At 38.5% G+C, this 22,501-nt stretch overlaps 2 protein-coding genes and 1 long non-coding RNA gene across 9 annotated transcripts in view; 1 reads left to right on the forward strand and 2 right to left on the reverse strand.

The window, feature by feature from the left end:
- LOC121952636 (connector enhancer of kinase suppressor of ras 2-like) overlaps positions 1–8,068 on the reverse strand; it is a 40,499-nt gene extending 32,431 nt beyond the window's left edge. For 4 of the 6 annotated variants that reach the window (XM_042499430.2, XM_042499432.2, XM_088088919.1 and 1 more), the window contains exons 1-2: positions 7,539–8,068; positions 1,569–1,732 (exon numbers count right to left, since the gene is read on the reverse strand). In XM_042499430.2, the coding sequence (XP_042355364.1) occupies positions 1,569–1,732; positions 7,539–7,602 (228 nt within the window). In that variant the 5' untranslated portion in view covers positions 7,603–8,068. The remainder of the gene's footprint in view (positions 1–1,568; positions 1,733–7,538) is intronic. The other 2 variants (XM_042499429.2, XM_042499427.2) reach the window with 1 other exon arrangement.
- A 3,885-nt stretch (positions 8,069–11,953) lies between these two features.
- On the reverse strand, positions 11,954–14,264 carry LOC148187337 (uncharacterized). The gene is made up of 3 exons (XR_015779013.1): positions 14,032–14,264; positions 13,807–13,847; positions 11,954–11,989 (listed from the first exon to the last, which is right to left on the reverse strand). It is a non-coding gene; the product is annotated as an uncharacterized LOC148187337 (long non-coding RNA).
- On the forward strand, positions 13,805–22,389 carry nlrc3l1 (NLR family, CARD domain containing 3-like 1). 2 transcript variants are annotated; one of them, XM_042499433.2, is made up of 7 exons: positions 13,805–13,902; positions 15,901–16,162; positions 17,044–17,145; positions 17,873–17,950; positions 18,055–18,163; positions 18,270–18,510; positions 19,603–22,389. In XM_042499433.2, the coding sequence occupies exons 2-7, from the start codon at positions 15,987–15,989 to the stop codon at positions 21,174–21,176; spliced, it is 2,280 nt and encodes a 759-aa protein (XP_042355367.2). In that variant the 5' UTR covers positions 13,805–13,902; positions 15,901–15,986; the 3' UTR covers positions 21,177–22,389. The 2 variants fall into 2 exon arrangements, with proteins under 2 accessions (XP_042355367.2, XP_087945047.1); XM_088088921.1 differs by lacking the exon at positions 13,805–13,902 and adding an exon at positions 13,919–14,060.
- Positions 22,390–22,501: the final 112 nt, after the last annotated feature.

Raw genomic sequence — 22,501 nt, forward strand, 5'->3', positions numbered from 1 at the left:
GTTTGCTGTCATTTCTGGTCGAATAAAAAGTTCATTGCTCTTTGAAAGGGTTTGCATTATTATGCTGTTACAGTAGCATTATATATCAGCAGCATGAAATGGTCTTAAAATGACAATCGGTTATCGCAGTCATTTCAGGGGTAACTTATCGTCCAACAAAAGTATTCTTTGAGGTTGCATTAAGCTCTGGGAAATTGTAACAGCGATGTTTTCTGACATTTAATGCACCAAATGATTCATGAACAAAATAAGTCTGCAGATAAGTTGATAACAACAGTAATTGTTAGTTGCGGCCCTAATAAGAAGCCAAATAATAAACATCCTTAACTTTAAACAAGCAGAGAAATACATCAATGAATAGTTGGAAAAACCTATTTTCTCCAGAGCACATTTTTTTCCACTAATACTTCTTGTTGTACTTCTACTTGCAGATTTCAGAGTTAGTGCATTTGAAAATGAAGTCGACGAGAGAGGTGCATATCATTATAAGTGATGCCATCCAACCTCTGGGTGAATATGATTTTATTCTTTGATTAAATCAGTGGTCCTCAACCAGGAGTCCTTGTGTGGGTTCCAAGAGGATCCCCCAAAAAATACAGAAAAGTTTATCTTCTTTCTAAAATTGAGCCCGATGTGAGTAAGAGTCAGAAGAATGACTATTCTGATTGGTTGCACTTCCTCCACAGTTACGTGTATCTCAACTGTTGTTCACAACAAACTAATAATTGGTCTGAATCATCTGACAACCAAAATCTTCTCAAGAATAGAACAGAAATCCTATCACGTAACTGTCCATGCCCTGATGTGTATCAATTTAGGGATCAGGTTGAGAGCCACTGGACTAAATCGCATTGTTTTTGACCTAATTGAATGTGTCACCTTCTTTTATCCGAAGCTTCCAGGTTCTCTCCTGAACAGGTTAGATCATCGCTGGTTTATCTTATGTCCTTGTGACCCTGGCGACCCAAATCACAAGTAACACAGGTCTGAGATTGCTGCAGTGACACGTGGAGTTACAAGTAAAGATATTGAGCTTTCACTACATCAGCAGCACATTAGTGCAGTCATCAAGAGCGGCAGTTTATCATGCTGACACACACGAAACTTATGTTTCTGAGACTAAGAGCAGAAATCACTTCAAGAGGATGCTGTAATCCGCGTCAGCACTAATGACGCCTGTAAGATTTGCCCGTAGAGGATACTTTGATCAGATTATTATCTCTGGTAGATTTGCTGTGATGTTTAAAAACTGACGCCTGAAACATTTTCCCAAACGAAAATTCACCTATCCCTGACATGATTGGCGGATGATAGCTTTATGCACTTTATACGGCTAAACATCATCACTATCAGCGGAAATTTTACATATCCAAAATATCACTTTTTCATGACTAAAAAAAACAACCTTATTTTCTATCTTGACAACTCCATGTTTTTGGGGTTAATCCAGTGATTTTTTTTATGAGGCACCAAATGTGCTGCAGATATTTCATCCAACAGCAGTGGTCTGAGACTCTGAGGTGGCAGAACAGAGTAGTGGGAAGACAGTGTGGGAAGTTTGGACTCACCAAAGCACAAAGTAAGTCCACAGCCTCCAGTATGAGCTCCTGGTGGCCGATTCTGGACACTCCCAAATCCTCCAGCTCCTGGTGGGTGATACGCAGCAGCTGGTCCCCCCCTACTTTCTCCCTCTCAAAGGTCTTGATGTACTGCTGCAGGCAGTCGTCCAGGCCTGAGGGATTCACACAGGACGACAGGAAAAACTTTCAGCACAGCACGACAACATGAAAAATAAGTTTGCTGGCAGTATCAGAGATTCCTTATGAAACCTCTATTTGCATTAGATGTTCTAATAGGGCTTGATATTGCTTTTCTTGCCAAAATATGTGCTGTAAATCTGTAAAGTGTGAGCGCAGGTTATATTTTGTTGTGTCTGAAGTGTGAAAGTGTCCATGTCAAGTAAGAAATCTGACAGATTCCTCCTCCTCAACAGTCCTGAGGTGCAGTTTCAGCTTTTAACTAGAAAAAGCTTTCAACTAAAAAGGGGGCTGCGTGTGTGTGCTCAGCTTGTGTTACATCTTTCACTGCTGCAGCAGGTGTGAAGTCTTTCGGCGAAGCAGTCGATAAAGTGCAGCAGACTAAAACAAACCGAATCTGCGTCTCCTGTCTCCTTCAACGATTTTCACCTTATAAAGGGAGGTTTAAAACTGCACTAACTCATGCATCAATACAGTATACACAGGAGGCCGGACATACAAGATTTCAATCTAATACAAAAACATCACAAACCTCAAGAATTCCCAAAAATGAACCCTTCTAACATTAACAACAAAGATTGCATGTAATCTGCAAATGTGCATTTATATCAGAGGCGTTGCACTGGAATGCATTTTTTTTACTTTTTTTTTTTAATTTACTTTCATTTCAAGCAAACTATTCACCTAAAAAAAAACAATTCAAGGGCTGCTATTGTTTTTTTTCAGTATCGATCAATGTGCTGATTCAGGGTCGTAATCATCTATTTAATCTACATCCTTGACACAGATAAAGAGGTTAGGAGTCAACTGATATTATTTTTTTAGGGCCAATATCAAAACCGATTAGTAGTAGTTAGTGAGACTGATAACCGATATTTGGAACTGATACGCTTTTACAGTAAAAAATTTAATAATTCAGTCAATATTTAGAATATGGAATATAACAAACTCCAACACAAAACTTTGTTTAAATGCATTTAACATTTACCAAACGTTTAATCAAAACTGAAATGTTCCAACATCAAATACAACAAGTTCCCAGAAACTTTTTGTATAAAGTCAAGAGAAAATTTAAATGAAAAATCAATAAATAAAAGTAGCTCTGTGACAAAGTAAAAGAACCTCCCATGCTGACACTTTCTTTGCACTTTTTATTTAATCAATTTTATGGGCGATCATTAAAATAAAATGCCCATACACATAATCTGCAAAATGCCAAATATCAGCCCTGATAATCTGTCGACCTCTAAAAGATTGATATATATTTATAAATATATTAGTCCTTTAGAAAATCCATTGTGTACCGGACAGCAATCATCAGATGAATAAACAGACAACAGACATCATAAGGTGCAGCATCCTCACACACAGAGATTCAGTTATTTTTGCTCACAGTTTGTTTGACAGTGCAGTACTGTGGGCACAGATGATCTGGAGGGATGGCACCCTGTACCGTCTGCCTGATGGTAACAGCCCTTAAACACTAAAGAGGGGACATGAAAACTCTAGATCGCCTGCCTGTTCCTGGTCTGTGACTCCACCCTCCAGGGGGGGTCTGGGGCAAATTCCTGCCCAGGAGAAATTCTTAGAAACTGAGAAGCTAAACTGACTATTTTAGAGCATTTTGAAACAAAAATCAGGGGTCCATAAAGTTTTGATGACTGAGTGGCAATTTAGGGAGCCAGCATATGATCAAAGACCTCGGAGGAAAAGTGCCCACATGACTGACAGGCGACATATTGTACTACAACATTTTTTATTATATAATGACACTTTACAAAAACTATTACAGTTAATAGAGATATAGCATATATAATATTTATCTTGCTGCAGCAGCTACAGCTGCCGAGAAACCACATACACAAACAACATGCAGAACTTCTGTTTATGGTAGCACTAAAACCAGTACTAATAACATTTTAAAGGCTTGGAGCTGTACATTGTCAGCATTTTTGCTTTAATAAATGACTTAATCAATTATTAAAATAGCTGCCATGTTGGCTGACAAATAAATTGTCTAATCTTCATATATGTGTATAAACATGTATATGTATAGGTGAATTTCACTAGAAAGGGCTCTGAATGCTAACCAGCTATCCTTAAACCACTGAAGACAGAGAGAGTAGCCTTGTAGGGCTTTTTCTATACACTCGGTCTGTCTCCATCTTCTCGGTAAGAGGGACAGACACACACACACACACACACACACACACACACACACACACACACAAACACTGACAACTCTTTGCTCATCTCGTCTTCTCATCGCTGTGGACCAATCATACATGTGACTCAGTGCTGTGCCTAAACCTGATCAAGCATTCAGATCTGGTTCAGCTGGCAGCTAAACGGTGGAGAGGAAACATAGGGAGTTTCATGGTTTTGCATCAAATTTAAAGGCTTAACTAATCGGCCTCTTTACCAAGTTAATTGAGACTCATTATGTCAATGAAGTATTCCCCGTGTTGCCATAGAAACCATGAAGCAGGGTTTTGGCAGGGATGACCACAGGACCAAATAAAGAAATACATGGAGAGAGGAGATGATGCTTTCTAAAAAGTGATGGTAGCATGAGATATCTAGCTGAAAAATCTGTCTGCTGGTTTCATAAGCAACGATACAAAAAACCATATTAATCATTTTTATATTGTATTGTATAGCATCACAAAGCATCATTTTGATGGGTGTAAATGAAGGTTACTATATTTGAAATTTGAGAGCAAGACACAAAAAATGAGATGAACATGCAAGTTTCAAACTGAAATGTCTTGTTTCATACTTGTCCTACTCTGACCGTAACATCATGCACTAGAAAGACCTTCTAGCTGGGGTAGCTTTGACTATGCTGATTGCTCTAATCTCTGCTGCATCAATTTTCCTGCCCATGACATGTACGGACCAGATTATGAGGCACGCTGAGGAGAAATTAAAAGCGCAGCACTGACACATCCTGATCTCCATTCTTGATAATCCACTGGTAATGTGAGGTAAGGGACACATATAAGGCTGCTAAAATGGATTTCTGTTAATCTGACTTGTCATTGATCGCTGTCAGTGACTCATGTGTGCAAGAAAAGACTGAAAAAGAATAAATACAATGCTGGTCACAAAACATGAATTATGTTAATGCACCCTGCCAGGAACAGTAAAGAGATTATACTAAGCCCGCATTAAACGTGTGCCTCAAAACACACACAATTCATGAAAACAATCCTGAAAATGTATATATATATATATGTGTGTGTGTGTGTGTGTGTGTGTGTGTTTACACAGACGCTTCTTTGAGAACAAATTTGATCTCAAAGCTGGAATTCTTTTCTCTTTTGTGACGAGGCCCTCTTCTTTAAAGCGTCTTTGTCACAGCTGGGAATAGGGCGTCTTGCTCAAACAAAACACTACCGGGGGGGAGGTTGGAGAGCGGGATTGTGGGAAGGTCACAGGGTGCCCCTATTTGGCCTCCAGTGACATCACGGAGCTGTATGCTAATAATGGAACCTGTGAATGCTAACGACGAAACGCTGCCAGTCCTGAAGAGCTGAGACAAGAATGAACCCCCCTCTCCGTTTCCTCTCCCTTTAGTGTCTCTCAGTGCCACTCTGTCCCTCACTTTAAATTACCATTACTGGGCTCTGGGCACAGAATCCTCTCTGCTCCACTTGTCAGATGTGGGACACTGAAGAGCCCTCTCTCATATCCAATCTCCGCTCCTCGCTCCTGATATTTCTCACTTGCGGCAGCTTATTTACAGATCATCTCAGATCTCATTTGAACTGTTGTGGCCGTTCTGTCTTTGCATTTAACCACATCCCGGGTCTCCTTTGTCTGTATAAATCCTCTGTGACGCTATAACGCGGTCTTTGCCGAGCACACAAAAAAAGCCCTGTTTTAAAAAAAAGGCAGCACCAGATTCAGGTATTTGCAACACACAACACACACTAAGAGAGGTCTGATCCTTGCAATCATAATATGTCTGAGCCAGCAGAAAAAGACCTACAGGCTTAGAATTATGACTAAGAGGGTGTGAGTGTGCGTCGAGGCTGTAAGGATGTATGTTTCATCTGGAGCATCTCTGAAGGGCTGTGGCCTGACACGTGAGCACGTGGCTCTGCAAAACAACACACATTACTGAAACAATTACTGTACTAACACATAAATACACAGACTTGGACAGCATCCTCCCACTGAGTTTAACATCCCCGCTTTTCTTGTACATATTTGACAGTAACGGAGCGCCAGTGGCAGTTACTTTGTAATGCAAACAGACAAAAAGCACTAATGAGTTATCTGTGCCCTGACAGTGTTTTATTTGTGTGGGCCATTTATAGGTCTTAAACAGACAATTTTTCCTTGGAGGAATATCTCATCCAACACAGCTACAAAATCACATCAATGATATATATTTTTAAATATATATATATATATATAAATAACTTTATATTAAAAGGGGATTATGCCCATTTTTAAAATTAAGAAATGTTATCCCTATGGTCTAAGGCAGTCAAAAACTATAAATAAACATGTTCAGCAGTGTCAAATTTGTGATGTCATTGGGTAGAAAATTTGAAGCTGCTGACAACAATTTGGGAAGGATATTCTAGATGGCATTGACAGCACCCAGAGTACATGGTTACATCTTCTTTTTCACAACTGAAAACATTACAGTATAATGAAGCTCATTTGGGTACATGAAAAAAAAACACAAAGATTTTGTAGGTTCATATAATCGGGCTTTCACTCATTGTCTATGGAGCAGCTCCAGACTTTATACCCAATGGCATCACAAGTTTGAGACTAATTTCTCTGGTTTCTGGCTTTAAGAAAGAGCAGCTCATGTTCGCAAATATTGATTGAACTTTCCCTAGACCATGAAAATAACATATTGGAATTTTGAATTTTAGGTGGTATTTCCCTTTGAGCTTTTCAACTTAGAATGAATGTCTGGGCCTCCTTTATTTACCACTCAGTTTAGTCAAAACATTACTTTCTGTCTTCGATGCTCAGTTGGCCTTCAGAGTGCTACATAACCAAACTGGATCCTATTTGTGCATGAGCATTTATTGGTCTGCTGGATGCATCCCAAATTTGAAGATATGCACTGACTTACATTAAAATGCTCTTGTGCAAGCCTAACTTAGCTAATATACTCTTAAATACTAACGGATAAGCATCACCTTAGGCTTCAGTGCACTATGAGGTTTTAAAACGAGTTAAGCTACTTGTCAGCTGTGACTTCTTAATGACTTAGAACATCTGTGGATCAGCATTTGGCACAGATGGCTCTCATAATGTAGAGCTGTGATAGCTCTTACTTCATAAATTGCACATAAAGCTTGGTCTTTAACTTGAAATACAGAATCTGACTCCAGATCTGTAGAGAAGGGGTATAATTCACGTGTAAATACTGGCTCTCCGTTATGTTTCTCAGCCTCACCGCGTTAACAATACCTACCGCAGGACACAATAGAGGTTTTAAACCGCTCTGTGCTGTTTGAATGTGTTAGGCTCTGGAGAACATGTTGGTGTGAACGGACAAGTGGTCTCCACATTGTCAAAGCCTGGGGAAAAAAAATCGATCAAATGATTTAAGGCTGTAATTAAAAGCCTTTCGCAGCCGCACGCCTGTGAGGCGAAAAGCCCGAGGCTCAGCAGGTGTTTTGTTCTCTTTTGGCATCTCGGGTGCTGAATCTGTGCTGAAATGCGTTTCGACTCGCAGCGCAACACTGTGTTCAATCGCAGTTTGGCGATATCAGTGTTTAGCTGTGATCGTGCCCGATGCCTTACCTTTCATCCAGTCAACCACTTGACAGGAGCTCCACTTGCTCACAGGCTCCATAACCAGTGCCATGGTAGAAGTTTGTCTTGTTCACGCTTGACAAAAGAAAAAAAAACACTCCCAACAAAAACACTCCCACTCAAAAATTTAAAAAAAAAAAATTTAAAAAAGGAATGAAATTGGAAATTAAAAGCAGAAAATTAAAGGGCTTTCTAAATTCTTCTCTGCTAGGTTTGTGTGTTTACAAACAAAACGAGGTAGGTCTAAAAGGTCCAAAATGTCGCTTTGACGAGGCTGAGTGCTGCCCAGCAGACTTATGCACATTCCTGTGCTGTTTGCGCGCTTGAAAGAGCTCTTTTACTTGTCATTCATGTCAGGCTCAGTGGCGGTGGTGCTGGTGGGTCGCTGCTGCCCGACACCCCCCCCCCTCTTCCAAAATATATCCCAGTACCATCCAGAGCAGAGGAGAACAACTCACAGACTGTCACTTCACACTGGTGTCTGGAAAGGTTGGGTTCGCTCTGAGCATCCTCCCTCATGCACAGACATGGAGTCACAGCCCTCACCGTGCGAAGTGTGGGGCTATGAAGGGTGATTAGTGCCACAAGGCGGCAAGGGGAGTCAGCAGGAGTTGAGTCTTAATGGGAATTAATGACGTCCAGATTATACTGGGTTTGATATGAATAGGAGCTGAGTACATGAAAAGCTTGTCTGAGTGGCAGCACTTATTTGCACTGCGGTTCAGGTATGAACGAGCAGAAATTGTTAGCACTAGTGATGCTTTTGGTTGGTTGATGGGTTTTTAAAACCCGCATCAACCCACCTGTTATGAAAGCCGCTGCTTCACTGATGATTTTTTTTTTTTAAACTGTGATTTAATGTTACATTAAAATTGCTTATAATTAATGTGAAATTAACAGAAGTGCACATGTCACAGATTCGGTGTAGACAGAAAAAAAATGGAAAATGGAAACCCTGAGTGCAGCAGTGCTGATTATAAAGTCGCTTGCTGTTTATGTTTGAGAGAGAGAGAAATACAGGGAGCAACCCTAAAACTATATTAAAGCACCAGGGAAAAAATCCTAATTAAACAAACAAAAACAACACCAGCTTTACAGCTTCAAAATGCTATATTTAGGTACAGCATGACAGCAATTTGTCTAAGTTTATGAATTAATGTCCTTGTGAAAAATAGATGGTATTGTGATAGTCTGACTTTTGAAATCCAAGTTGTCCATAACAGTGCCCATTAGTATACCCCTCCATAAAGGGATTCAATCCAACCAGTAGGAGTCGCTAATACTGCAAAGAGAGTACGGTGCCTCTCTGGCTTCTCAATCATGAACACTGAACTGACCAGCCAGGAAGCATTGCATCTATTTTCAACACATTCCCTCATTGTTTGCATATGGATAAAAACAATTGCAACTATCAAAATTCAGCTTATTATTGTAAGCACTGATTGCAGATACTTGTAAAAAGAACAGTTCATTCATTCTTCATAATGCATACAACACAAGTATGGTCAATTTGTGGTTATATGAGCTTAAATCCGTTTGATTTCATGTAAACCGGCTGAAACAGCATTTTCCATGACAACATATTCTATCAAATGAAAAAGCAGCCTACATCGGCAGCCTGTGCCAGCAGCCTAACAGCGCTAAATCCACTTTGTACTGCACTAATAAGCAATATCACCATATATACAATACAATAACACAATAATAATAAAACAATTTATATTTTTGTTCAGCTAACAAAGCCACTAGTATCTAACAGGTTGTGAGCCGGGCAAGGCAACATAAAACAGCACACACAATAAAAGATGTGTTTCTGTTAAAAGATACAAACACAGGAAGACAGCAAGTAGGCTACTTGCCTGTCTTTGATTTGGTTAGGTCTCCAGTCCCATCTCAAATGCACAGCTACCTGGTTTGTTTACATGATGTAACATCATATTTAATGGATTTAATTCTGCATGATAGTTGGACGCTTGCCAGCTGTTGGGACATGCTGTTATGTTCCACTCAGGAGCTGCTGCTGAGTTAACTGCGTCACCTAGTGGTTAAAACTTTGTATACAAGTTTTGTTTTGTTTGACTCAATATCAGACTGGTTTGATTTTTTTTTTTTTTTTTTACAAAGACCCTACCCTACATACAACACAGTGGCTATACAGACAATGATTTCTTTCCTTCTCCCCTAAGCCCTCGGGCACTAATCACCCCTCATACCCTCTCCACTGTTTCCTCCTGCCGTCTTTGTCGCTGCTCACGCCTCCATCACACAAAGCGCAGTGTAGCGGTCACTAACGAGAGAAAGAAGCTGACATGCGACTAGCTTTTTTTTTTTTCATGTATTGGTAAACAGCCTCAGGCGTTAAGGCCACGTTCAGTGCATGGATACTCATCATTATGCAGCAAATACATTTAAACTGAACCTCATACCAAGTCTAAATACACAGATCAAAACATGCGCACTTTTCCTTTCTACATTGTTCTCCCTCAGACATTGAGTAAAAAAAATAATTTGATCCAAAAACTTTTAATTCAATTGTAAAACTAATGATTTTTCTACATAGGCTGCATTTAAAATTTAAACTCTGGGAGCAACCAAACAGCACAAAATGACAAAAACAGGAAAAGACATGCTTTAACCAAAAGCCAACCATTTACTGACATATTTCAGAGTGTTGCCAATAATATTAAATGAGCAGGTGGATGGTAGCAATATAGCAGAAACCCCAACGGTGCCAACACTGACATTCAAGATAATCAATAATCATGAATAAATACAGGGACAGGCAGCCATCCACTGTGAAGCTTGATAATGACTGAATGTCACCTGTAAATTGAACTTAAAATGACAAAATGCGACCAAATATAATAAATATATAATAATACATATAATAAACAACAGCTGTAACCCATTTTTTTTTAACCTTTATGAATCATATTTTGCAGAAGATACCAGCCAGAAGGACATTTCAGCATTACACTGGTGTGCACTCAGTATGCAGTAACATCTATCAGCCTTGAATAGCAGCAGTGCCATAAATTAAGATACGATTTGTCTCGTGCAATGGAATGAATTACCTAAAAGGAAAAAAAAAACACCAAGCATGCTCATATCACCTTGTCCTCATTAGAAAAAGTTGAATATATTTTGACAAAATGTTTAGTATTTGCCAAACAAGAGTACTCTTATTTTAGTTTTTTGTTTAATTACAAAGTCTTGCCTTTTTACCCATGTGCCTGTCTACTATAAAGCACTTTGTGTTACAATTTTGCTTGTATTAAAAGTGCTATACCAATAAAGTCTGATTGACCGATTGACTGAATGTGCTTTGAATGAAACAATAATTTTTTATTGATTCGATATAAACAGTATGGACAGGGTGCAGAGTCAAAAAATGACTGGTCCAAGAACTTGCAAGGAAATTCTTGTGGCATGTTGATTTTCTCATGTTGGTAATAAGAGTACTGCAGATAAAACAAGGGCGCAGCGACAAAAATTATTGTAGGGTTTTACTTTTCATGAAGCGTGTGACTTTTAATCAAAACAGGGCCTATATAGTCACAACATTCTTTACTTTTTATGGGAAAGCGTTTTGAGTGAGTACTTGATGCATTTGAGACAAAAATTATGTTAAAATAGGATTTTGTTTTTTAAACTAAAACCAGCATGATTCTTGGCTACCGGCTGCCATAAAATTATGACTAATGCTACAGTATTCTCCCACTCACATTTCCTACATTTTTAGTATTTCTGTCACTGAAAATATTAAATATGATGCCGTGGGTCCACATTTGCCATAATACTCCAGAATTAGCCATAATTATTACAAACACACTTGCATGTCTATTGTAGAAAATATTGCACCTTGGAAACAGGCAAGAAAGAACAGGGAAAGTATATGACAGAAAAGTTGGATAATCTTTTTTAACGAATCGCTACAAGTTATATTATGAATTAATGACTGAACTGACAAAGGGATTTAGGTACTTAAAAGAAACATGGTTGTCCCACTTTGCCTGAACATGTCATCAGAGTGAGGTCGGTTTTAACATTCAAAGTTTCTTAATTATTTGACTTAACGCGTTTTCCTAATAAAAATATAGCAAAGAACAAAACCAAATTTTTAAGGTTGCACTTTAGGTTATCTGCAGAGTTCTCAGTGGTTTTCTTGGTTGGCTAATCCCACACAAAGTGTCCCACTTTACCTGACTTCACCCAACAAAATAAGGTGTAGGCTTTCCAGCGTTTTGTTGGGGTTCAAGTGGTTACTTGAGTCAGTGTCAGCTGAAGCTGAAAACCACAAAATCTAAAATGACACAAATCTGGTAGTGTGGAGTAAACTTACCAGACCCATGTAGCCTGCTCCTTATCTCTGCCTGAGGCTGCTGACTCCAGGGTACGTCAGCTTCTTTCTTTCTTTCATGGCAGCTAGTTCCTACAGGCTGGACACACAGGAGAAGTTTCACTCGGTTGCAATATGAAGCCAAAATCACAGCTACACGCAACTTAACCTACACACAAGAGCTTTAAACTTTTCACTGCGAGCCAAACAACAATATAGGAGCGCAATGCTAAAGCCCTGTTAGCTATTCAACTGCTTTAATTAAGCCGAAATGGTCCCAGCTGTGCACCCTGATTTTATTTTATTTTATTTTTATTTTTTGAACACATTATGTACTGAGTGTTCATCTTGTTCCAATTTGAAAATCATTCAAAAAGTAAATTACTGTTCATTCATATTATTATTATTATTATTATTAGCTAAACGCACAGTAAATCATCTGGCTGAGAAATGCTACTGTAATTGATATGCTCTGACAAGTGTGTTATGGCAACGTTTTCTAAAAAACCTAAGATGAACAGAAGGTGCAAACAACATTTGCACTGTTATTTTCGGCTTTTTTCACAGCAGACATTTTTACTTGTTGCAGAAGGAAAAGCAGGTACCATCAATGATTTCGATTTTGTTTTGGTAATGTTTTATGCAGTAAATTGATGCTTCCTTGATGCTGCATGCAGGTTTTGTTTGCTGCATAGTGAGGCACTCAGACCTTGCTCATCATTAGCCTCAGGCACAGTAATTAACTTTTTAGACTGATAAACTGAGGGGTACTTTTTCATGCGAGCTCCATTGGTTCAGACATATTTCACAAAATAAAATAAGCACTTTTTTTAAACTCAACAAGAATGGCTATTTTTCAGTGGTAAGAACAATTAATTAGGCTTACCTTTTCTTTATTTGTCAGCTAGTCATTACAGACTAAGATTTTCCATTAAAAAAATATGAGAAAATATGATTCCTTGTTACAGATTAAACTACTCAACAGTATTTAATTAAATTAATAATAATACCACTGAACAATTGTATAATACAAAATAAAACTATTATGTAAGGATCCTTTCTGCATGAATATATTTTAACTCTTGATAGTATATTTAAATCTTATTGTGTGGTCTGTGAGGTACTCCGCAGCGACTTTAACCTACTTCCACAGTCAGGGGCATTTCTATGATATGGGGCTTAGCCCAGAACTCTGTAAGGGAGTCCACAGGCAGGATCCTGCTCTAGGATTTTTTTTCCTATGAGCAAGTTTTATTTTGATGCTTTTAATGTTTGTAATACTGTTTTTAAAAGTATATATATATATATATATCAGATAAATTATGATTTGTAATGTTAAAAATATTACTTTGCAACAGCTATCATTCAAAGTGGGAGAATTTTAAGGAGCTTGTTCTTGAGTGTTTCCCTTTTGTATACATACTTTTATTCCTGTACATCACAAGGGGAAACTTTTTTGTTGCTATACCACACTTATGTTTTAGTTACTTTGAAATTTTAATACAAAAGATGACGTAAAAAACTGATGTATAACTAAAGATTAAAATACCCAGCTGTATATAAAGCATATAAAATAAACCCCAATTGTATCAGCTGCAACATAAAGTGATACACTTTATGCATACGACCACAAAATGCTTGAATTACAGAAAAATGACATTTGTGTTTTTGATCAAAAACATATTGAGGGCTGTAATGCATGCATGAAACGACATTAAATCCAGGGCTTTTTTATTTTTCTTTTTTTCTAATACGGCCTATTCTTTCAATTTAGACTCGGAGCAATTTCTAAAACCTTCGGAGCTGAAGCCTTGGACGCCCAGGCCTTATAACGCCACTATCTTTAGCCACTGGTGGTCTTTCTTCCTTTAGTAGAAAAGCTGTCTCATGTTTGAGCAGGCTGCCTGCTGTTCTCACCTCCGGCCGGTAGATGGCAGAGTCTGCTGCGTGATGTTTCGCTTCTCACGCGATAGCACGAGAAAGAAGAAGAAAATTAGACTTCCTGAAATAAGGGTAAGTTAACGCGTTTTCATTACAAACTAGAAATTAGTAATACATGTTGTAATAATACCTTTATGTAATTACCAGTGCGTTTATAATTGGAATTATGAAATCGATGTTATAATCGTGCGTCAAACTCACTCGCTTTATTCACGGGTTGAGCCGCTGCGGTGAGTCAGTCTGTCACAGTTTGTGGTCTGTCATCGTAACTTTATTACCATATTCAAAGTTTTAAGCAAACTGCCTCAAGTTAGCTGAACTTAAATCATAATAATTAAATCTCGTTGACCACATTGGCGCAGATGTCATGTGGAGAGGCAGGTGTAGCATCGAAGTGTGTCCCCCTTTACACAGCGTTTACCTCCTGTTCCTGCGCAGAGACCCTCGGCGCTGAGGGTTTAGGATCATGTTTGGGTCGTTTTGTTTTTGTTTATTTATTTACACTAGAGTCAATTGATTCAGAATCAGAATCCGGTTTTATTGCCAAGTACATTTACATACACAAGGTTTGTGACTTTTTTTTTTTTTTTTTTTTTTTGGTGCAGAACAAGTACCATAAAAGGAGAGAGTAAAAATAGTGAACTTAAATAGAATAGTGCATAAGATTAAAAACGTAGAAGCAATTTAAAAATAGAAAATGTCAAAATAGAATATAAAGGACACAAAATGTGTGCACAAAAGGTGCAATGGAGGAATTGTACAGTTTTTCAGGAGTATAGTTACAGTGCAAATATCTTAATAAAATTTTGGTTCAGGTTTTTGTAGGAGAGTATTATCTACGGGGAAACAACACAAAACCAGTGTTGTGTAAAAGACTGTACAACCCAAAATTTTTTTTTTTTTTTTTTTTTTTAAATAGTTTGGCACTTATCACTTCATGGTCTTATTACAAACCAAAGTGTGTGTTATTTATTTATTTATTTATTTATTTATTTATTTATTTATTTATTTGCATTATTTGTTACTTGACTTACATAGTTTTATTTCAATTTTATATTTTATCTGTTTACATATATTTATTTTATATTTTTGTTATTCACTCCTATTTTCCTCACTCCCTCTTTTCTCTTTTTAGCATAATAAATGTTCATGTATTTAGCAGAAACTAATGTCTGCACCCTGGAATAAGACTTTACACTCCTGTTAATACATCAACAGGCAAAATTGTTTGTTATTAGGTTATTTTCTGTTCTGTATCAACCTCAATTGACTGTGTCACTAAACATTCACAAATAAAATTCTGTAATAGCAAATTTCAAATCAATCACAATATTTCATTATCAGTTTTCATTGGCAGCGATCATTTAATTCAAACAAGATGTAATAATTCAATTAAAACCAACATTGAATGGACATTTCTGTTACATTACATGCATTTCTCTTTTTACAAAGTAATGCAGTATCAAAGTGTAGTGCAGACACGGGCTGAATAAGCTTCCAACAAAAGCTCTGAAAATCTGGTGTGGTTTCAAGTTTCTTGTGCACCCCAATACAGAATTTGAGACTGATATATTGCATTAAGGAGGAGGTTCAGAGAGAGAGGTGTACTATCATGGATCGGTCAGAGCGGATGGATCTTAATTTTCCGCAAAAAGGTTTATTTCCAAAACTCAAATAGCAACATAAAGAGGGGAGCAAACACAAAGGTTGTGACTCTGAAAGAAACAAATAAGAAAATTAGAACTTAGAGCAAATTAAACAAATGTCTATTAAGAAGGATAAATAATGTTCTCAGTTAAACTTGTCATACACACGAGAAAGAAACTCTGCTCACCAGCTCTGCTGCTCCAAGTGATGATCATGAAAGAGTGAGAGAAAGGCGGTGCAGGGTTAAAATAGGGAGTGAACAGGTGAACACTATCTTAATCAGCAGAGAACTAAGAGTGGAAAAAGGACCAATCAGTGTTGAGGAAAGAAGAGGAAAGGAAGGGAGATAAGTGAGGGAAAGAAGTGTCAAAATAAAGGAATGTTTACTACATATTGCATTGTACTGTGTTTTCTCTTCTGCAGGTATGGACTGGTTACTGAGACCCTGGAAAACAAAAAGTGATCACTACATCTCATCACATTAGTTGTTAGCTGAGCTTTTCTACAACATGATGGACGACAGTGTATTGGAAGAGATGGCCACGCCGTCAGGCAGCTCATCTATCGGGGATGCAGCGTCTGGTAGAGGAGAGAGTATGTCTAATGAAGATGACGACCTTTACTACATCCCTGAGAGAAGACCCTCTTTAGACCTTGGGCCGAGTCCAATGGATGCCAGCCACTGGTACTGACATTTTTCACTTACAAGCCCTAAGGGTCCTCTCCCTCACACATGGAGAATAGTGGAAACATATCTTAAGTTATAAAAATAATAACTGAAAGTATCCTGATTTCATTTGCATTCAGCTGATGGCACTGTACAAATTTAATACTACTTCCTAGGGATGTTCTTAATGAGAAATTTTTCCTGAGGTTTAAAATAGAGTTTAAACTTAAATTAGTTGACTGCTGTAGAAGTAAAACATTTAAAGCAGTCAAATTTGAGCACAATTTAATCTAAATAAGTTAAACATTGTCAAAAAAAAATGCGTATAAGAGCCATATGGAATTGTTAATCACATTTTTCAATAATAATAAATTGTATTTTAATGTATTTTAATGGTATGTGTGGTAACTTTGCACTGCGAATTAGAAGCATTGCAAAGTATTCTACAAAACACGACAACTCACTAAATAAAAGGTAACAAATAGTATTTAGTATTTAGTGAAAACAATACTCTTTAGGAAAAGAAGTCCAGGGTTCTCGCAGATCCTGTCTTTGACCATCTGATGCTAAATGTTAACGCATACTTCACCAATTTTCACCAAAAGATTAGATGCGTCATTAGGAAAAAAACTAGTGTTATTGTCACCATATACCTCATAAAAGATGCATATTTAGAGTCAAGGAAGGATAATAGAATAAGTCCATGCTTTTCCATCAGCCTTCATAAGTCCTTCAGTTCCCAATTCAAATACCCCAGCTTTGGACAGCCTCGGTGCGGCCTGAGAAAGAGCTCTCAGGTTAAAATGGGCTGCTTATCTGGCGTGTACTCGAGAAGCCTGTGATTGCTTTTTATGTGGCCAACAAGCAATTAAAAAGCTGTCATTCTTTTTTCCTTTCAGGCATTATGTGGACCAGGCCTCTGCTCCAGCTCTGAGCTACAAATCAATGACAAGTGAGGAGAACTTGAGCAGCTTGGATGGCCAAAGTGAATCCTCCACGAGGTACAAACACAATCAGGCTTTCCACGTATCCTTAAAAAGCCTACAAGGAATTGAATTCATCAACCTAAAAATAAGGTCTTAACTGGTATTTAAAATGTCCGACATCAATCTTTCAAAAGTCTTATATATGCAAAGTCATGAAAGTAGGGTTTTAGGATCAGATTAAAGAAATAATTTCCAAAATGCCTCTTGCATTAACGAAACCATATCAGGATAGGGGAACCAACAACAATCATGTTTTTTTTTCTGGTCAGGATGCTCAGAGCAGAGGGTCCAATGTATGCTAGCTAACCGTCGATGTACCCTGGACAACGTAGGAAAGCACAGATTCAATGAATATTGGGAATTTCACCATAATTTTGCCGTAAAGAAAACCGTTTTATGTTACACTTAACATTCAGGAAAAATTGCCTCAAATCTTAAGCAATTGCTGTCAGTTGATGTGTTTTTTGGGTCTTAAATTTGATTCCAAATAGCATTTTTAAAAAGTCTTAAAAAGTCTTAAATCTACTTTGCCTTTAGCTTTAGAAACCCTGAACAAGACAAAGAATTCAACAGAGCTTTAATTAGTCTGTCAACTTTATGTATTCATCTAGGTAAACCCAGAAAGCCGCTGTACATGTAGTATATACCTTTAAATATACCATATTACTTTCATAGTTTCATAGTTCAAAACTGTAATGAGATATTGAATATACTTTAAACCGTCCTGTCATTCTGCTTTTAGGGTCCAGCTGGACAGAGCAGATTCATACTCAAGCTGCTACTCCTTGGACAGTGACGATTGTGAAAAGAGAATCCCCAAGTAAGAAACACACCCATGGCATGGCTCTTGCACCTGTTAGTGTGTAATCATGTAATAAACCGACACTAAAATATGTTTAATTGTCTCCTCTGTGGCCTCACCAGGGTTAAAAGCAAAGAGGATATGGTCTCACAGCTTCCTGATGCACCTGAGTTAATGAAAGACCCAAATGCAGTCAGGCATCCCTCTCTGACGGTGGCTTTCACTTTCAAGGTTAGTCTGTGTTTTCTTTTGTCTCATCCCTTTGAAAAAAATGAAGAAAAAAATATCCTCTAGTTGAAAACGCCAGCATTGAATTTGATCTTTTCTCTGGAATCAGGCTATTTCTCAAATCCTCGGGAAGCTGTCTCAGGGGGACCTTCAGAGATTCAAGGGGATGCTGTGGAAGCGTTACCCACAGTCATTCAACACTCCTCCCCAAGGCATGGACCTGGTGGACCTTGTGGACCGGTTGCTCGAGTGTTACGATCTGGAGGTATCTTTGCAGATCACCAAAACCCTTCTTGAGGAAATGGGGCTCACGAGGATGATTGATTTTCTCCAGAGTTTGTGCAGAAGAAGTAAGTAGGCTCATGTTTTTGTTTTTAATTTCCCCAAATGACCATTTGTATTTCAATTTCTTAATCTGTTTTACATTAAATATGTGAGGAAAACTTTACTCAGCTCTACAATTGAGTACAAAGAGACGGTCAATTTTTCATTGTGGCAGCCGCCCACAATAAGTCAATGTATGGGAAATGCTGCAAGCTCGATGAGCAGGGACAGCCAAATGTAGCACATTAAGTTTAAAGTGTATATTTTTTAAATTAATTTAAATGTACATATAATATACATTTTAGTATTTAAGTATACTTTATATAGCACCTTTCACATTATTAACTACCTATTTATGTGTATTATAATGCTGAAATAAAAGTCAAGAGAGTTGCAGAAGATGTGCGTTGTTTTTGGAAATTTGTCTCATGTTAAACAGTCCCTAGAAGTGTATGCTTTAACTTTGGCCCATGGTCTAGTGGTAAAAAATGCATTAAATTATAATACTTGTAGAATAGTAATACCTCAAAAAAATGCACTACCTATCAAATTGGCACCCAATTATTGTGTCCACTTGTCCTCCAATACTCCGGATTGGTTCCTTTGGTTTGTGACTTAACAAACCCTGGATGTCAAAATCCAGGGCTGTTTAAGGGTGTCATGGTGCAATGCAGCTCCAAGGCAAAAACACTCAGTCATGGCATTGACTGCTTGTTTTGTTCATGATACATCTTGTAGCATATTAAAAAAAGTATATGGACATGTTAACAAGGTTAAAAACAGGGCTCCTACGAGTTTTGAGGGTAAAAAGTGGACGCTGATCACGTCATTTATGTATATCAAAAAAAAATTATGTTTGAAATGGTTTGCTTTGAGTTAAAGAAATGAAAAATAGTGCTTGAAAGAGTACATGAAAGTCCTCAATATGATTTTGTAAACCCTGGAAAAAACTTGATTTTAACGGTAGGGTGTCTTTGTTTAATCTCAACTAAAGGGATGGATAATATAATTTATATTCACATGACAAATGAGATAAAAGTCAAAGTGCCACCCAGTTCACTGTTTGAAAGAAATGAGAAAATCTCATGTATTAATGTGCTTTGTTTTTTTTTTTTCAGATGAAGTACGTCATGATTTAAAGGAGACTCTGAGGAGGACGTACAGTGAAGCACCTGAGGATTCGGACATGCAGGGAGAAAAAAGGCCACTTGACGATGTTTTCACTAATCTCTTCATAACCTCAACATGTAATAATGGCCCAAATATTGAACACGAGGTCATGACCATACCAAAGCTGGACAGCAACAGCAAAGAAGGGAAACTGCTTTCCACTGGAGATATTTTGAGCGCTGAAAGACTGGAGCACTCACACTTTAAGCTGATGCTGGTCACAGGCGTGGCAGGGTCGGGGAAGTCTATGGCAGCCAGGAGGTTAATCCTCGATTGGGTCGAAGAGCGGGCTCACCAGCACGTGTCCTTCTTGTTTGCTTTGCCGTTCAGGGAGCTCAAACAGTTTGAGGAGTCCAAGGTCTCACTGAGGGATATAATACAAACACTCTACCCGGAAACCAAGCAACTGACGGATGACGATTATACAAGCGATGACGGCAGACTCATGTTTGTCTTTGACAGTCTGGATGAGTACAGTGGGAAGGTTGACTTTCAAAACACTGTGCTCTACAGCGACCGCACAAAAACCACCAGCCTGAACATCATCGTGGTCAACCTCCTCAGAGCGAGGCTGGTTTACCACGCGCTCTTCGTAATCTTTTCACGGCCGCATGTGAAGTACTGCATTCCCTGGGACACGCCTCACGACGAGATAGACTTGCGTGGTTTCTGCGACTCTGAAAAAGACGAGTACTTTAAGAAGAAATTTAAGGACCCAGATGAAGCAGCTCGAGTCATTGCGTATATCAACTCCTCCAAAACCCTCCGCATCATGTGCCACCTGCCCTTGTTTTGCTCACTGGTGGCTGACGAGCACCGGCACATTTTTAGGGAACAGGGGACACACGCAGGGCTGCCCAGGAGCATCACCTACATGTACACAAAGCTGCTGCTCGCACTCATTCGTCAGCATCGTGTATTTAGAGCTCCGCATCAGAGCGCAGATGAAGAGAGAGACTTCCTCATGAAACTCGGACATTTGGCCTTCACTATGCTAGAACAAGGCCAGTTCAGGATCAGAAAGGAAGACTGGACAGAGCACGGGATCAGCGACGTGGAGGCAGTGACCAACACCGGCCTGTGCATCGAGTACATCACAAAGCCGATGGTGCTGTTTAAGGAAAAAGTCATCAGCTTCATCCACCCCACCATGCAGGAGTACCTCGCTGCCCTCTATGTGTTTCTCACCTTCAGAAACCAGGGGAAGAACATTTTTGACCAGCAACTGAAGGATAAGTTCAAGGGGATATTCAAGGCACACAAAGGGATGGAGCTATACAAGAGCGCCGTGGACAGAAGCCTCCTGTGTGAAGACGGCAGACTGGACATTTTCCTGCGTTTCCTGTTTGGAATGGCTCTTCAAACCAACCTGGAGCTCCTCCAACCGTTCTGCACATCTTCTGTAAAGTGGCCAGCGTTCACTGAATATGCCGCTGCCCTCATCCGGAAGAGGATCAGAGAAAATCAGCATCCTGGCAGGAATAGCAACCTGCAGTGCTGCCTGGAAGAGCTGGGTGTGTGAGCCTCAGAGGCATGTGACTTCACACACTGATCAGTGCACTAAAAACATTTAAAATACAAAATAGCTGTCAAGGCTTCTGCTGAATTCCAATAGGAAAAGAACTGTTTGAGACATGTAGCTGTCCTGATGGAGACATGTTTCCCTCCTAATAATAGACTGTATATAAAGATGGACAACATGACAGCTCCGCCAAAGTGTAACATTTCAATCTAGATCGCCACCTGGTGACTGACTGCAGTATAGGTCATAAAGCCCGCTCCTCTATGTTAGGCCAAACTAAAAACTCAAAGTACACACCTGATAGATTTTTCCCAAAGATGATTTCTTTTCTTTGATTTCTCTCATCACCCTTACATTTGCTGAAGTGATCGTTTATGACAAGTTTAGTTTGAATGAATTATTTAGTTCTACAAAAAGATGATTTTCCGCCATGATCGAGAGCTGTGCCAATCTATGTACTCACATTTAACGGGGCTACTCACAAGTGTTTTGGCGAGAACTCCACCACTGCGGATATCACTACTGTGCAGACTTTGGCTCCAAATGACTTCACCAGCGCAAGATGGCAGTGCTCGTATCTCGGATATTTTTGCCTCTCCTAAGCCCGGTGGGGTAAGTGGGGAGCACTTCATCCATCTTTATATACAGTCGATGCTCCTAATCAAACAACGTGCATGAATGGAGCTTTAGAGTTCACTACTTAGGTTTAGAAGTTGGAGATGTACAAAAGTTGTGGAAACAGAATGATGAATTATGTGAGTTAATGTGTGGTTGTATGAATTTAAAGAAGGTGAAAGTTATTTTATATTTTTCCTATTTTTATACCATCCAGTGCTTTTGATGGACATTATTAATTATTGCTTGTGCTGCCAGCTTGTGCCTGATATGACTTTGTCTTAAATCGTTTAAACACATTAACATACACATAAACACTATTAACACAATACCATGACGAATGTGACTGTCGCATTGCACCATAATTTAATAGTATAATACAAAATATTTAAAAACTGAATTATTTTGTACTTTTACGTTTTGCTGATTGTTTTTTGGCTGCTTGCATTGTTTAGGTTTGTGATACCTTAATCACATTAAAGAGGTGTAGTTATACATGTTTAGTAGTTATACATGCTGTGAAAGTACTGACAGTGATACTACAGGGGAAAGAAACTTTAAAAAAGTTAATAAATAAATAAATCATTTGGGAAACATCCAGAGGGTCCCATCGGCTCATGGAGTTTGGCTTTGTCTCTTCATGGAATATATTTTCATGTGGTTTAAAAATATACAAATTTAAGATGGCTTATTGTTGTGAGAAATTTACC

This window comes from Plectropomus leopardus, chromosome 15, assembly GCF_026936395.1.
Source record: "Plectropomus leopardus strain MGB_pleo_1.0 chromosome 15, ASM2693639v1, whole genome shotgun sequence".
Lineage (NCBI taxonomy): Eukaryota > Metazoa > Chordata > Actinopteri > Perciformes > Serranidae > Plectropomus > Plectropomus leopardus.